The following is a 17,957-nucleotide window of genomic DNA, read 5'->3' as shown; positions in this document are numbered from 1 at the left end:
AACCCCCCCCCCTTTCCACTCCACTCCCACTCCCAGTCCTCAGCTCGGGAGGCCAGAATCTTCCAGAAACGACAGCCCGGCTGTCCTTAACGCTGCCTTTCCACACACGGCCAGTCACTCACACTGGCCGTCAACATTTTTGCTTGCTTGACTCGCTGTGGGGAGAAGAGAGCGTTAGTCCATCGGCAAGCCTTTCGCTACGCGTGACGGGGTGGCGGTGGGGGAATGAAATGGGGTTGCTCTTATTTAATCTGGCGTTTTGATTAGGCAGCTAAGTAATGAGTGTTTCCGGGAAAATGAGAGGCAAGAGACAAACGGCTCCTTGGAAACGGGCGTGGTGACGTCATCACGCTGCGCCTCCGGGCTGCTGAGGTCCTCTACACATGCAGGGGAGACGTGCGAGCCTGGCGTAGGCTGGGAAGTTGGCCATGCGGGAGCGTGGGGAAAAGAGTGGAACACAGATGGGTTGGGGGGGAGTTGGTTTCTTTTCAGAGATCGCCCTGTAGTGGTAGGTGTTGTTCTTGCAGGCTGGGGGCTCAGCCATGGTGTGGTTCCCATCACAGAGGCTTTTGCCAGCTGTAAGGGGCATGTGCAACTTTTCAGGTCAGAGACTTTCTTTCCTTCTAAAGATGAGTTTTCTTAGTCCCGGGAAGGGTAGCATATACTCGTGTCAGGTACCTGCTTCCGTATTGTGTGCTCTGTAGCTTCGTATTTGCCTTTCTGTCTTCATCACAGGCGACTCACCTCAACACAAAACCAAAAAGGAATTTTGTGGCATCATAAAGTCTAATAGATCACCTGCAGCTGCAACATAAGCTTTCGTACGTCTTTAGTATGTCTTAATATTTAAGTGCCGTAGGACTTCTGTTTATTATTTTTGCTGTAACAAGATAATAGGAGTACCCCATTAGATTTTTTTACTTAGGACCTATAACTGTGTCACTGGCCCAGTTAAAATGTACCTGACTGCCGTGATAAGCTATAGAGTCACCAGAAAACCCTTTTACTTTAACCAGAAATTTTCATTTAGAGACAAAATATAAGGATTTAGAATGATTAGCTGTGCTTCAGATTTTAAGTCTATGACAGTGAAGCTTCATTTTTAAACACAAGGTGCTAAATTAGTCAAATCTCAAGCTGGTAAAAAAAAACCCACTTCAGAACTTTCTTATTGAAATCTGATTGAAATCTCATTTTATTGTGACCACGAGATAGCCAAAGCTAAGCACATATAAATACCATTGTCAGTGATGCATTTAAATGTTTTGCATTTGACATTAATGAATCTTTAAAAGATTTAACTTTATTTGGCTTCACTGTGGCTTTCTGTTTATTGAAGAAAATTATATATAAATAGCAATTACATGTATTCAAATTTATATTATCTGAAGGCTTTGACTGTCCCTTGGGTTTTCCAAATAAAGTCTGTTCTTCAATCTATACCTTATCTGTATATTTGTGCAGCTATACGAAATAAAAAAATTTTAATCAGTCAAAAGTCTTCTGTATCTTAATATGCATTGTCAGCCATTAGAATAGATTATGTGGTGGTAATAATATCAACCTCTTGCATCAACCTTCAAAGAAGTCATTTTAAATTAAATGTTTTGGTAAGACTTCTTATATATCTTGTACTTTTTTCTCACTAAATATAAATTCTCATCACATTTGCAGCATGGTTTAGTGCTTGACTAGGATCTGATATATCTTGGTTTGAATCTGCACTCTAACATGGAAACTTGCTGGGTGACCTTGCGCCAGTCACACATTCTCAACCTAACCAACTTCACTGGTTTTTTGTGAGAATAAAATGGAGGAGGGAAGAAAGATGTAACTCACTTTCAGCTCCTAGTAGGAATGAAAGTGGTGTTAAAAATTAGAAAGTTAAGTGCATCATCACATTTTTAATTCAGAATTTAGAAAACAGTATATGGAAAGAAAATTTAAAAAACTTTCTGATGCATTTTAAATACTCTTTAGGATAGACTGCTAGGACAAAACTTTTTGGGGGGCAATGAACTGAAAGTTGGTTACATAGAATAGCTCTGGCATAAAACACTCCATAAAATAAGGTACAAGGCTGCAGTCTGATAGACACTTAACCTGGAAGCTAAGTCCCACTGTGTTCAATAGAGCATATTTCTGAATACAAATCCCTAGAATTAGGTTGCAAGTCTCCAGTCCCAGAACCTTTTGGAAATACTTTTGAACTTAGTAGGATTTGTGTCTGAATACATGTGCGAGAACAGACTGAGAAGTGCACAGACTCCATACCAATTTTCAGTTACATGTGCAGTCTTATCTGATGCATGTTTACTCAAAAATAAATCTGCTGAGACACAAAGGATATATTCTTGGATTGCATCCCTCAATATGTTGATTTCAAACTGGATAATGTGTTGAATAGTAGCTATGTTGTAATCTCATGCATACTTCTGTGTGGTTTGCTTATTAAGGATATAGAGTATGAAGCTATAAGCTTGGGATCCTAGGCACTGAGGAATTTAGGGAGTAAGTCCCACTGAAATCATTGAAGTGACATTTCTGTCACAGGGAGGTCCCAATAATATCAGTGATGGCATGAAGCCCAATCCACTGCATGCTTATTCAGAAATAAGTTGCACTTATGTTCCCAGGTTCCCAAGATTGCAGCTGCTTTTGTACAGAGGCACACCTAAAATCACTAGAATGAATATGTGCAACAGCATATTAGTTGTATCTGTATTGTATTTTTATATAGTTGCTGGGCTACTGACTTTAATTATTTCAACTGTTTAGGCCAATGTACTGTACTGGCCAATTGTAATAAATGTGTAATAAAATGAAATGGTATTTTTTCAAGTTCTCAGATCCCAGTTTATCTCAGTAAAATCTTTGTTGGCTCAGTACTTAAGAACTGAGTTGAAAAATGTGTAATGTTAAATAGAAATACTATTCACCTTCAAAGAAAAGAAATAGTACCTTTGTTCTAACAGAATGAGACCAGAGTTACGCTGTTGTAAAATAAATATTAGTCAATCTTTTATTTATTATGTTTGTATCCAGTCTTCCTCTGGGTTTGAAGGTGCTTGGATGCATCAGGACTTGAACCCAACAGAGATTCCCACTGAATGGAGTGATATTTCTCCATCTCCCCCTTCTTGCTGCAGTCAAAATCCCTTCACCCAGAAATGGGGGGGGGGGTTTACAGCATCAAGGGCAGAGGATCAGCAAAAGTTTCTCTCTCTATGCTATTTCCAATCCATAGTCACAGTCTCTTTCCTTCTTACAAGATGTCATTGGAAGCAATGCTAAATATGTCTATTTGGTAGTAAGTTTCATATTCAATGTGATTAACTCCTAGGAAAATGCTCTCAGGATAACCCTTAACTACCACTGTAGTTTTGGAGGAATAATTAGTTATTATGATAACCACAGCAATATGCAATATTTCCATTTTGTTGAATGACTAATTTCAGTACCACTGGTAGAAAATATTCTAGTGTTAGAACTTCTTACTGCCCAAAACACTTGGCCACAGTGATCCATGCAACAGTCACTTCCAGATTAGAGTTCTGTAACTCGCTGTACGTTCTGTAACTCGCTTGTCCCTGACTCAAAAACTGCAACTGGTACAAAATGCAGCTGCTGGGGTCCTCATCAGGTCATCTTGGAGGGCCCATGTCCAGCCGTTGCTGAGGCAGCTTCACTGGTTGCCGGTTTGCTTCCGAATCAATTTCAAGGTATTGGTCTTGACCTTTAAGACTATACGTGGCCTGGGTTCTGCCTACCTGCGGGACTGCTTGTCTCCTTATGTGTAAGGGTGTAACACTCTGCAGGTACGAATTTGTTGAGGATCCCAGGGCCTGGGAAGCATGCCTGGCCTTGACCAGGGCCAGGGCTTTTTCAGTCCTGGCCCCTACCTGATGGAATGAGCTCCCGGTAGAGCTGAGGATTCTGGGTTCTGCAGGGCCTACAAGACGGGGCTCTTCCGCCAGGCTTTTGGTTGAGGCCGAGCTGTACACTGGGCTATAAGATCGGGTCCTCCCCCAACCTTGAGGGGGGGGGAATCCTCCACCCTCCCCATAACTATCCATGAAGGGGTTTATCAGATGGAGTTGAGTAGCCTGAGAGGGCCCAATGATCTTAACAGACCCTCAACTGAAGTCCTGGCGGAAGAGCTCTGTTTTACAGCTCCATCAGGGCCCTCAGCCCTCCCAGTAGATCATTCCACCAAGTCAGGGCCAGGACTTAGACAGGTCTGTTGGGGCCCTCAGTTCTCCTGGGAGCTCATTCCACCAGGTCAGAGCCAAGACCGAGAAAGCCCTGTCTCGGGTTGAAGCCAGGCATATCTATCTGGGGCCAGGAACCCACAGAGTGAAGGGCTCTGCAGGGAGCATAAGCAGACAAGGGGTCCCTCAGATAGGTGGGGCCCAAGCCATGGATGGCCTAAAAGTCAAAACCAAGACCTTGAACTTGATCTGGGCCATGACTGGTAACTAGTGCAGCTGCCAATGTTTATAACTTGTCCATAACTTTTATTATAAAGAATGCATGATCTGTTTTGTTACTGCCCAAGTATTGATTTTTGACACTATGTTTTAGGGTGATCAGGTAAAATTTTGGAGTTTTATCTTTGTAAGCATGGTGCAACTTGACTGCTTTGATTTCTGGAAAGGGAACAATCTCTCAGCCTGACACGATTCAGATGTTTTCTTTTAGGTTGCAAATTCTGTTTCCTTCGCAAACTATCCATTGAGCCTGTTCAGCAGAAGAAGATTCCAAATCGGTACCTTGGCCAGCCCAGCCCTTTCACACACCCACACCTACTCAAACCAGGTGAGGATCCATAAACAGTAGCTGCTGACTAGGGAACTTTATGTATGAAGAAGTAATTTGGAAAAGATTGTACTTAGTGGGATTCTTATTCATTACTTCCTTATGCTGCAGCTCAGAAAGTGTTTCCTAAAGGCAAGCTATGTGCAAAAGTGATATGTGAACCAAACAATCATGGGTATGGTCTGCAGCCATTTCTGTAACTACAGCACCTGGATCAATGCTACAACACTTGCAGCTACTCATGTAGTACATTTGTAAATTAGGCCCCATCTACTCTAGTGCCTTCCTAAACAGAAATGCATTATTCTATTACATTGTTCTGTTGGAATAAGTAGGCTTAGAATGGTTTAACTGTATTCAGGATTGAACTCTCAGCCATCTTTCTACCAAGAGCTTTAGTTTCTTTGTATTGTTTCTTTGCATTTGGAAGTGTAACCTCCAAGGAATACCAGGGTCATGACATGGGGGCAAGCAATGGCAAACCACCTGCAAATGTATCTTGCCTGCCAGCCAGACAATCTTAGAATCTCTTGGCTACATTACACGTATGCCTTATAATTAATAATAAATAATAGTCTTTTGATGGCATTTTAATATCTAACATTTATTGTGGTGTGTAAACTGTAATGAGCCAAGGCCCACTTTGGCAGATGTATGAAGGGTTACATTCAGGTGTCTGATAGATTTAGATCCAAACTACAAACAGTAAAAGATGAAGAGGGAGGAGGATAATGCAAAAAAGAGGTCCAAAAGCACTTTTTCCCTAGGACAAGGTATGTTACATTGTATGGCAGAGCACAAATGAAAACAAACTTGTATCCTTATGAATTAGTCTTTAATGGTTGCAGCAGGCTAACATGGTACCCCTCTGGAGTTCTGAAATTCCCACCAGTCTGTCAAGAAGAGTTTTGTGCTTTAATCTATAATAAAAATAGTATGCTGTGTTGTTAAATCAATAAAGAGTTTGAATAAGGTGACCAGATTGTCCCACTTTTGGAGGGACATCTGGGGGCACCTGGCAACTTTTACTTATGTTGAAATTAAAATATGTATATTACTATACTATTTTTGCATTCTGTGCATTCTATGAAAATTTTTGTTGCTCCATATAGACCACATTTTTAATAAAGAACCCCCCTGGTCAATGGTGTCCCGCTTTACCAATGTTAAAATCTGGTCACCTTAAATTTGAAACACCCTGCAGCTATTACCTGGGAATTACCTGGGCCAGGTAATGGAAATTGCTAGTCATCCTAATTTACTAAGGGTTGCTTAGGTGATTCTAATCTTATGTAAATATCATCCCATCTTATCTGCACTAAAGAAAATGTCAATTATTTGTCTTTTTGATATACAAACTGATAATGTTGCTCCAGCACTGGAGTTTCATCTCAACTAAAAGAGTCTACCTACTACCCAAATATGAAACATTCCCAGTTCATTCACCCCTTGTGGCCCACATTGTGCGGCTGCTGATGCTTCACCTCATGGCCAATTTGGGCAATCAAGTTGCTTTATGCAAGAAGATACCGCCTCCCCCCCAAAAAACAAGTACTTTCATACAATTTATCAGTTTTAATTAGAGTTCCTGCCTGGAGAGATGAACAAATATCCTGTTTATGTATCAGAGATTTAATAGGATATTATTTACCAGGTGAAATTATTTACCTCCATGCCATGAAATGCTTCAGCTTCATTTCCATACATTGAACCTCTCTTAAAGGGGCTGGACATTTATGTCCAGGTATTTGGTAACCCTAATATTAACCCCAAGTTAGTCCCAGTGTAAGAAGTTTTTTCACCCTTTTGGGGAAAAAAAATCTTACATTTTGCCTTGACTGGTAATCACATGCATGTATTTATATGTGTATATAATACAGATATTAGTAATACAACTGGTGTTTGGAAAAGTTGAGAATAGATTTCAGTTTAAGTATTGGCTCCATAAAAAAGTCAAATATAATCTTACAGTTAGTTTGATTTTGACACATATTTATCTCAAAATATAGCTGTCCATTCTATTCCTCTGCTGGTTTACTATTAAATATTCACCATTCTCTCATAATACAGTGCAAAGAAAGAAATTTGAAACCAGAAGATAATGATGTACAACTTAAATATTAGGTTTTTAAAGGCTTGATAATAAGGGCTTTACAACAGTAACAGTGCCAAGTTGTCAGTGGACTTAGAGGGGTAACTCTACTTAAAATGGCACTGTAATACTATTGTATAATTATTCTTATCTGGAACCAGGATTTTCAACTGCTCTAGAGAAGAATGTCTCTTTAATAGAAACTTAATATATGGAAATGAATTGCTGAAGATTTTCATAGCATGGGGTGAAATAATGTCCAAATAATGTCTAATTAAGCCTCTGGCACAAGACATTTTTTTTCTACTGGCAGTTAGCAACTCTATTTGGAAGCATTCAGTGGTGGCATATATTTCCCAGTAAGGAAGTACAGCATTGAGCCTCCATCAGTCAATTGAGAATTAAGTCCCATAACTTAATGCAGGACTGCACTTAGATTATGCCAAGTACTTACCTGTTTTACAGTTAGCACCATCTTGGTTGAAATATTCTTGTTTTCTTGTGTTTCTAATTCTTTACAGATAAAATGGAATTGAAAGATTAACCTACAGTTCCAAAATATTTTTTCCCCATGGTGTCCTTAGGTATATAGCCTGTAATACCAAAATCAGTTCTCTTTATCATTCTTTGTTAGAAACTTGCTGTTTCATGGATAAATTTCCTCAGGCAGTTAAATATCCCATTGGCTTCACTTTAAAAGGGTGTAAGCAACCCAGCTGCTTTCTGTTCAATGTCCAGAAGCCATAAAAGTTTAGTATTTCTAGTGGGTTAAAGTTCATCCCTTGCTATTCTCTCGTATAATCGCCTGTTTGCACAGTTTGAAGATTAAAATTTCTGTCTCACTTTAGTCTGCCCCTGGAACTCCTGAAGGAGTTCAGGTTTGCTCAACAACACATTTGCCCAAATGTTAATAATGCAGAAGTTAGTTGATCTACAATGAGTTTTCCCTCCTCCATGTGACAGGATGTCAGGAGAACTGAGGATGTCAGGAGAAGGGAGCAGGGAATAAGAATAACGAGGAGCAAAATGAGGGGTGAGGAATGAAAAGGAAGCTGCAACTGAGAGGGACAGTAATGAGAAAAGGAAAGAGTATAAAAGTGTTCAGCAGTATTTTCTGGAACAGGAATTGTATTTTGTGTTTAATGTTTTTGTTCACAGGGGAAGTGACACCAGGGTTGTCTCAAACAGAGTACTCTCTCCGTAGACACAAGTTGATGGCTCGGATACAGCAAGAAGTGCCTGGGATGGACCACACAGTGATTCTGCTATCCAATCCCACCTACTATATGAGCAATGATATTCCATACACTTTCCACCAGGACACTAACTTCCTATATCTGTGTGGGTTCCAGGAGCCTGACAGCATCTTAGTGCTGCAGAGCCTGCCTGGCAAACCGTTGCCATCCCACAAAGCTCTGCTGTTTGTCCCCCGGCGGGACCCAAGTAGAGAGCTATGGGATGGACCACGGTCTGGTACTGACGGGGCAATAGCTCTCACAGGTGTGGATGAAGGATATACCCTAGAGGAGTTTAGACATCTGGTGGCTAAACTGAAAGGTAAGACAAAGGAGACGAGATTCATGAAGTGGCATGCAATTTCACAGGGTCTTTTGGCTGTTGACCCTAGCTCAGAGGTACTTGTATCTAACTCTATAGTTGCAATTTCCTCACTTCTTAGTCAACAGATGAGAAAAAATAGTCAACCTTGCAAGTGCTCTTTTGCCCATGTGGTTGCCTGTGGGGCAATGATCTTTGCTCAGGCAATGGAAAAATGAAAGGAATTACTGCTGCAGAAACATCCTTTTGTTCTAAGGAGAACTATTAAGTTACTGTCTGTAGTTCACTAAATCCCTCTCTCTAAGAAGTGACCATTAAGGTGGAGTGATGTACTCAGATGATAGGTTTTTAAGGCCAGCTGCTCAAGTCATTCAATTAGAGGAGCTTTTTGTGTATTAAAAAAAACTCATTCTACAATATTTGATCCAAAAAGCCTATCTATGAAAGCAGAAAATGCATTTACCTTTTGGAATCAGATTATTCTTGAATATAGGAACTTTGACATGAAATAGCTTTTCTTAGTTTCTACGTACAGCTTCCTTTTTAAGGAGATGATGTGTTAATGGAATAGAATAGTTTTAGCTATAGTTGCCAGGATTTTTTTCAAACAGATTAAAAAATATAATCTATACTGACAAGGCAAAATAAGATTGTCTGAGAATTATGTCATCTGTTTTAAGGATATTAATAATTACTATTACTTTACTAATATTCCATAAAGTCTGAATCATTATCAGAAATTTGGGGAAGTTATCTTGTTCAGTTACTCATTCAAATTCTCAGCCTCTGTAACTCAGGAATAACTTGCAAATTCTGGGTTATTTCCCATGGTTGCCATGTTCCGTCCCCTTAGCAGTCCCTTCTGATTTTAGGATTACCAGCATTCCATGACCCACCTGTACTGATAGCCATGTGGGTTGGAAGGGCTGCAATGGCAAAGGGGAAGGAGGCAAAATCTTGACTCCACCCTCTCCTGTTAGTGTAGCTCTATTGACAGAAGAGCAAAGGGGAGGGTGGCTATTTCTGGTGGGTCAGGGTGGCTATTTGTCCACATATCCGCCCCGTAACTCCACAAAATGACTTACCTGGAAGGAAGGGATTGAGGCAAAGATCTGTTGGATCTCTAGACCCAAGTCTCTGAATTCCTGAAAAAATACATATCATTATGCAAATTATTCTGTGCTTGTGTTCTGCTTCCTAGATGAATCTACAGTGGTGTGGTATGACTTTGCCAAGCCAGTGCATCCACAACTTCATTCTGACTACCTTCTGCACCTGGCTGAGGTCAAAGCTAGAAGCAAGAACCGTATCCGAGCCATCCGGCCCCTAGTGCAGGGCCTACGGCTAGTGAAATCCTCTGCAGAGATTGAGAGGATGAAGGTTGCTGGAAAGGTGACCTCACAGGTATTAAATAATACAATTACAGTTACTGCAGATTTTTGAGAAAAAGTGGTTTGGAGTCAGAGTTCCTGCCAAATGTTGACTTGGAACTGGTATGTAGTTTCTTTTGAGAAATGATTCATGTACAAGGATAGAAGAGCAAGATTCCAGTGCATTCATACCTTGAAGACCCACAAGATTTCCAGGGCATAAGCCTTTGAGAGTCATTGTTTCCTTTGTCAGACATTCATTAGATAACAGACCCTCAGAAACTTATACCCTAGCAATTGTGTTGGTTTTTAAGATGCTACTGCACTTGAATCTCACTCTTCTACTGCAGACCAGTCCACCTGAAATTTGTATAAGGATTCCATGCTAAATGTTGTCCCTTTCAGTTTAATGGGACAGCTTTTGAAAACAAACATATTCTACTGGGCTGTAACTAACACAATTAGAGTAGTCTTGTATGAATGAATGTAACAAAAGGGGCTGAATATATCTAATATTCCTCTACAGTACTTAATTCACAGTTAATAGCAGTTGCATCTTTGCATGTGACATGTAGTGACTTCCTATGGCTTGTTTTAGAGTAGGAAGACCTCAATCAACCATTAAAGGCATTGCTTGTTATAACATAAGAAGCAGGACTGGCTAAGACAAATCTGCAAGAGTACATTATTGAACTCACAGTGGATGTCTTTTTGTCCAACTCAGATTGTTCAAAAATAGCACCTTCGATTATGGTCATTTGTATAGATAAATAAAAAGTTATCACATTTGTAATTGGCTGTATTATTATGGCTTTTGTAGAAGAAGAAGAGTTGGTTCTTATATGCTGCTTTTATCTACCTGAAGGAGGCTCAAAGCAGCTTACAGTCGCCATCCCTTTCCTCTCCCCACAACAGATCACCTGTGAGGTGGGTGAGGCTGAGAGAGTCCTGATATCACTGCTCGGTCAGAACAGTTTTATTAGTGCCATGGCGAGCCCAAGGTCACCCAGCTGGCTGCATGTGGGGGAGTGCAGAATCGAACCTGGCATCCCAGATTAGAAGTCCGGACTCCTAACTACTACACCAAACTGGCTACTCCTAACCATTACACCAAACTGAATTATGAACTTTATTCATGGTGAATAGTTTTCATTTGATATATTTCACATTAATCGATACTTGGTTAACTGCTATCCTTATCCATGGTTCCTCTATATATTTGTGAAACAGCTGGGGGGGGGGTGGAACGTGTCCAGCTGTCCGAGTTAGAACAGGGCCAGTCAGCATGCAGCCAGCAATGCAAGCTGCACCCTGACTGGCTCTGCCCCTGCAGTTCCCACCGTTCCTCCCTGGACACTAGCCACGTTCCTTTCAGATGCGCCAGAGACAGGGAGAGACACACAGAGCCCTGCCAGACCGAACATGAGCCCTCATTCCCTCCTATCACTCCAGCTGTGAGGGAGGCAGAGAGAGACACAGAGAGAGCTGCCCCAAGCTGCTGACCAGCCCTGCTTCCCTCCTAAGAAGGGGCCTTAATTACCTGCTATAGCTCCTGCTGCTATGGAGAGAGAGACACAGAGAGAGCCTCCCCTGCTGTGACGGAGGGAGAGAGAGACAGAGAGCTGCCCCAAACTGCACACCAGCCCTGCTTCCCTCCTACAAACCAGCCCTGATTACCTGCTCTGCCTCCTGCTGCGAGGCACATCGAGAGACACGCAGCGAGAGGGAGAGAGACACACACAGAGAGATCTGTACCTCCTGGTGTCCCCTGGGTCCTAGCACCCATTCATTCCTGCTTGCTAGTTGTTATATGCTGCCTATTTTCCTGCATGGCAAGAAGTTCTGTGGCACAGTAATACCGGGATTAGTTTCCTTTTGATGAGAGAACACTGAAGAGTTGCGTTTGCATTATTTTAAAATAGAGGCGCAGAGGACAAGTGGAAGTAAAGAGACACTCCTAGAACGTTTCAGGTGCCAGAAATGGAAATGAGCTCTATACCCCATCTTGTTTCACCATCAGTCAACTTTGCTTTCCCCCCTGCCCCGTCACTTCCACATTTCTAACCTCCTGCCCCCCCGACACACTTGCCCACCTGTCCACCCACTCCAAAGCACTCTTCTCACCAGTTGAAAAGCCCAATTAGGAAATAGCTGCTTATCTTCATGTGTTGCAACTTACTCTTTTAGGTGTTTTGTTTTTTAAAATCATCAGATATGAAAGAATTTAAATCAGTCGGGGAGGAAAGCATACATTGCAGATTCTGAGGGGGGTTTGATGCACAATATTGTACTGATGGAAAATGATATTTTCTTACCTTTATCTTGAATATTTGAATGTTTTATGCCATTACCGTGAATATTTTGACTTGGCTAGCAAAAGAGAGATTCATTCTTCAGTTCCTTGAAGATTCTTCACCAGACATTTTTGTTGCTGCTTTTTCACAGGCATTCATAGAGACAATGTTTGCCAGCAAAACTCCAGTGAGTGAAGCATTCTTGTATGCTAAGGTACATTTCTTATTGGGCTATGAAAGTACTCATTCTAATTCATAATTTATTAAAATATTTGTATTCTGCTCTTGGGCACAGATACTTCTTCTTCCACAGCAAATTAGTTAAAACCTAATGTCACAGAAAAGGGATCTTAAAAAAAAATTAAAACAGTTATGTTGATTTTAAAACATCAGCTTATTTACACACAAACATCCCCACAAGCATCTCTCTCCACAAGTAGTTGAGCTGGCATGATAGCATGAACCAATGGTGGGACACAAATTAAAAACCCATTTGAATGATGGTCTACCAGAAGACGAGCAAGGAAAGTGTGCCCTTGGAGATGACAGCTGAGGTAACGACAGAGAAAGCTCTGTTCTACTTAACCACCCATTGAAACTTGGCAGATAAATATAAAGCAGGGTCTTCTCAGGTGACCTGACTGGCCAGCAAGCTCATAGAGGAGGAGGCAATCATTGAAAGTACCCAGGTCCAAGACTCCTTAGGGCCTTAAAGGTTGAAACTCACTCCTGGAAACAGGCAGCCAGTGAAGACATAATAGCAGAGACATAATGTAGCTTGCTTTTTGTCCAAAGTAGTTTTGAACCATTTGAAATTTTCAAGAACTTTTTAAAGGCAGACCCACATCATTTTACAGTTCTCTAATCTGGATGTCACCAAAGAAATAAAATGTGCAGGCCAGTCAAAATTTCCCATAAATCATTTACTGCTTGTATAGCAGCCTAATTGGTAAATGACACTTGTTGGCCCCAGTTGCCACAAGGACGTCCAGGAGCAATCCCAGATTTTTGCATTGAACTCTTAGACTTGGCTCTTAGACTTTCTTTCTGCTTGCACTCCTCTTCATACATTGCAGAGCGACCCTCCCCTGCAGAGTGTGCTTTCTTTGGTGCTAGGTGCTTCCTCTTATACAAGGTCAGTGTCTTTCAAGGAGCTGAAAAGTACCTAGCAGGATAGGAGTGCATTTCATAACAGGAGTGCTGCCTCCACAACAGGCAAAGGTGGCCGTAAATGGAAATTCTAGGATCTACTCCAAACTTTTCACGTGAACCTGCCATAAGAGGACAGCAAATGTCTTGGCTCCACTGTACTGATTATGCATCTTTACCAAAACAATGCTTAAAAAAATACAAGGCATGGAGCCTGTCATGGAACAAAATGTTTATTCAGATTCAAAGCATTTCCTAATTTTTTGTGCTTGTTCTACCTTTTGCAGGAAGTGCTTTGACTGACTTGACTGACAGTGCCTCCCTTAGAACCTTTTCCTGGAAGTAACTCCACTGAATAGACCTGCTTAGGAACATACTGTTAAGAATCCAATTCCAAGCAGTAGAAATAGGCTCAAATTAAAATCAATATGGAACCACTTAAATGCAATGTATAGGAGAATTGACAAAGGCTAGTTGTAGAAATCAGTTTATGAGTTCCAGTAGCTTTTCTTTACTTACATCCTCCCAACCCTTTGCTGTCCCATAGAAGATCAAACAGGCTCTTTGGATTCATATTTTGTAGAGTGGTTGGCTTACTTACTTCATTTATCACAGTTCTATCTTTCCTCCAAGGAGCTTAGTTATTCTATTTTTCCTTACAACCAGTGAAGTATGTTAGGTTGAGACAGGCTTGAAGCCAACCAGGGAGTTTATGAGTGAGTACAATTTTCAACCTAGATCTCTGTAGTAGAAATTCAGCATTTTCTCCTCTGTATTTATGTCTGAGCTGCTCTCCTATGTACAAGCCAACAGACATTACACATGTGCTGTGTATTATTGTACCAGAATTAACAGAGTCCCTGTTTTCTGACTTATTTATTCCAGTTTGAATTTGAGTGTCGGGCTCGTGGTGCTGACATTTTGGCTTATCCCCCTGTGGTTGCCGGTGGCAACAGATCCAATACTTTGCATTATGTGAAAAACAACCAGCTAATCAAGGTAACTAAATGTATTGTAAAATTTCTTACTGTAATTTATTAATGTTATATCCATATGGGATCCTTATAAAACTGTTTGCATTTTTTTTTAATTGAGGGCTTTGTGTGTTGTGCCACCCCTAATTGCTGAGAAGGGTATCTAGAACATCACCTGGCATTGGTAGCATAACACAGAGCAGATTTCTGTTGAGGATTGTGCCTCAGCAAACGCTAGACTGTAGAGTTCCACTTTTGCTGCAGAGATATTTCATTGCTACATCTGTATGCGTTTAATTCCTAGCAGTGGATTACCATTAGAGAGTTAATTTGTCATTTTGTTCCCGTACAACTACTTTGCAGCATTGATCCTATTAAAATCTTTAATTTGACAACTGAATCATCCATGTCCGACAGTTGTGAATGCTTTCAAAGAGTGCCTGTGCATCAACTGGTGACTGTTGCTAGTATAGATATTATTGTTTAAAAGCCTGTATTCTAAAAGGGTATGTTCTTGCCTATTGTTAGGAGTGGCTCTCCTTCCACATCCAAAGGCAGTCATGATGTGTTGAGGCACCATAGAACTCCTGCCGTAGTATTCCATCCTACATGTGCCTTGCTTTGCTCTGTGCTCAAATTAGGACCAAAGCTTAATGTCCCAAGTCCTGAGAATTACATGTCAAAAAGCCATTTCTAACTTTTTAAGTACCACGTAACAACTTCTTCAGTGACCGAGAATTACTTTAAATGCTTTAGGATATGATTCTTGTTTCCCATTTTGAGGAGAGATTTACAGGTGTCTCTATTTAAGACTTTTCTGATAACTATGATAACAACTTTGTACCAGGTGCTGACTGAATTTTATCTCTCTAGTGTGGGGCTACCTTGGCAGTTTTGTAGTGCAACTGGTGACCCCAGTTTGTACAAATGCCTGATTTTAGATTTTTCTACATGACTGACAATGCAGTCTGACCACACTATGTGATTTACATGAACCACACGACCTCTAGTAACTGGTGTACCTTAGGCTTAATGTGTATTTGCTTTCTAGGTTATGTGGAAGTTATTCCTTGACAGAATGAAACTATCACTGAATCATAAATGTCTTCATATTTATTTATTCATTCATTTCCATTTCTATTTCTAACCTACTACTCCCGGCAAATGCCAGCTTGTGGCAGCTTACAACATTTTAAAATATGGATTACAGTACAGAACAGCCTTTAAGACTATAAACCAATATCAATAATAATTAAAACAACATTAATAATAGATCAACAGCATTAAAAACAACAATCTGCAACCAAATGGATGTTCTTTGGTGGTAGCGGAAGTAATGAGATGTAAATTCCAGGTTTCCAGTTTTGAGGTTTCGAGGAGTCACTGAGGAGTGAACTGAGTCACTACCCCAGGCTCAATCAAATGCCTGGCAGAAGAGTTCTGACTTACAGGCCCTGTATATATGCTTTCCATCTTGGTGGGCTGGCAAAAAAGAGTAAAAGGATGGAGCAAGTGGTAGTAGAATCAACTTCAGTGATAGACTAGAAAAATATTTCCTGTAAACTATTTCAAGATTAAAATTCAAAATATTCTGCTTGTGTTATCACTATTTATTTAGCTTCTCCAATGGACTAGGTCACAATTCTCCAGCCTTTTTCAGCCCGTGGGCACCTTTGGAATTCTGACACAGGGTGGTGAATGTAGCCACAAAATGGCTGCCCTGAGAGGTGGAGCCAGACATACACACACACAAAGAGGAAGCCCAAGTACAGGGGAGAAGAAGGGCAATTTTTAAAAAATAAGGAAGAGGAATAAAAGAGAGACTAAAACCAACACTGGTAGTAGCCACTTTAGAATTTTTTTTATGTGCACAGTGTTTTAATACTGTGATTTTTATTTGTAAGCTGCCTCAGGCAGGACTCTGAAGAAACAGCACAGCAATATTTTCCTGTGGCCAATCAGATGACCTCCAGAGGCCTCATCTGGTCCCACCTACTTGGCAGGACTCAGGAAAGTGTCAGCAAGTGCCATGGAGCCTACGGGCACCACATTTGGGACCCCTGAACTTCATAGAATCATACAGTTGGAAGGGGCCATACAGGCCATCTGGTCCAACCCCCTGCTCCAGGCAGGATCAGTTTAAAGCATCCAGGATTTCTGTCAAGCCGCTGCTTAAAGACTGTCAGTGAGGGGGAGCTCACGACCACCTTAGGCAGCTGATTCCGCTGCTGAGCTGTGAATTTTTTTCTCTGATATCTAGCTGGTACTATTCTACACATAGATTATGCACGGTACAGCAGGTGCTATCCTCTGCTACCAACAGGAACCGTTCCCTGCCCTCCTCCAAGTGTCAACCTCTCAGATACTTAAAGAGAGCAATCATGTCCCCTCTCAACCTCCTTTTCTCCAGGCTGAACGTTCCCAAGCCCCTCAGCCTTTCCTCATAGGGCTTAGTCCCCAGGTCTTGGATCATTTTTCTCTGCACCTTCTCAATTTTGTCCACATCTTTGTTGAAGTGAGGCCTCCAGAACTTCACACAATACTCCAGGTGCAGTCTGAACAATGCAGTATACAGCGGGATTATGACATCTTGTGATTCTGATGTGATGCCTCTGTTGATAGAGCCCAAGACTATATTTGCATTCTTCACCACTGCATTACACTGCCTGCTCATATTTATCTCGCAGTCCATAAGTACCCGAAGATCTTGTTCACACACACTGCTACTCAGAAGTGTATCTCCCATTCAATATGCACTCATTTTTGTGGCCCATATGTAGAACTCTGCACTTATCCTTATTGAATTGCATCTTGTTCTGTTTCCATGATCTAGTAAGGCTGTCACTCAGTCAAAGGAGGAAACCAGGTTGGTCTGGCAAAACCTGTTGGAGACAAGTCTATGCTGACTTCCCCAGATCACCAAGTTATCCTTCAGATGTCAGCAGATCATCCCCTTTTGTATCTGCTCTATTCCCTGCAACTGAGGGCATTTGCACTCTATAGTTTCCTGGGTTATCTCTCCTCCCTGTTTGGAAGACTGGGATAACATTTGCTCTCTTCTAGTCTTCTGGCAAATATCCAAGAGGTCTTGAAGATGATGGACAACGGTTCCACAAGCTGTCCAGAAAATCCTTTGAGCACTCTCTGGTGCACGCCATCTGGCCCAGAGGATTTGAATTAATCCAGTGCAGCCAGGTGCCTCTCAACAACCTCTCTGCCATATCAACCCGCCACTCAGATACTATAGCTTGTGTGCTACCATCCATAGATGTGTTCATATTCTTCTGGGGGAAACGAGGCAGAATAGGTACTGAGCCTTTCTGCTTTCTCTCTGTCTTCTGTCAGAGTTTCTTCATCCAAAGGCAGGCCTATTGCCTCATTTACCTTACATTTGCTCCTCACATATCTGAAGAAGCTTTTCTTGTTATAGTGGGCATTCCTGGCCATTTTTAGCTCATTCCCTGCTTTGGCCTCTCTGATGGCTGACCTACAGTGCCTAGTAACCTGCATATACTCTTCTTAAGAAGCCTGTCTTTCCCTCCATTCCTTGAACATTTCCTTTTTTCCCCTTAGCTCCTCCTGAAGTTCTCTGTTCATCCAGATAAGCTTCTTAGATCTCCTATCATGTTTCCATTTTGCTGGAATAGTCATGGCTTGAGTGTGCAACAGCTTGGTGTAGTGTTTAGGAGTGCTGCCGTCTAAT

General features: G+C 41.3%; 1 protein-coding gene across 2 annotated transcripts in view; it reads left to right on the top strand.

The window, feature by feature from the left end:
• The first annotated feature begins 244 nt into the window (after window positions 1-244).
• Window positions 245-17,957, top strand: part of XPNPEP3 (X-prolyl aminopeptidase 3) — a 36,889-nt gene continuing 19,176 nt past the window's right edge. The window contains exons 1-6 of one of the 2 annotated variants that reach the window (XM_077339393.1): window positions 245-603; window positions 4,702-4,818; window positions 8,069-8,467; window positions 9,669-9,871; window positions 12,283-12,345; window positions 14,166-14,279. In XM_077339393.1, coding sequence (XP_077195508.1) covers window positions 543-603; window positions 4,702-4,818; window positions 8,069-8,467; window positions 9,669-9,871; window positions 12,283-12,345; window positions 14,166-14,279 — 957 coding nt within the window. In that variant the 5' untranslated portion in view covers window positions 245-542. The other variant, XM_077339394.1, reaches the window with a different exon arrangement.

Source organism: Paroedura picta, chromosome 5 (assembly GCF_049243985.1).
Source record: "Paroedura picta isolate Pp20150507F chromosome 5, Ppicta_v3.0, whole genome shotgun sequence".
Classification (NCBI taxonomy): domain Eukaryota; kingdom Metazoa; phylum Chordata; class Lepidosauria; order Squamata; family Gekkonidae; genus Paroedura; species Paroedura picta.
Note: the sequence above shows the minus strand (reverse complement) of the source record. Positions and strands in the feature narration are given on the sequence as shown.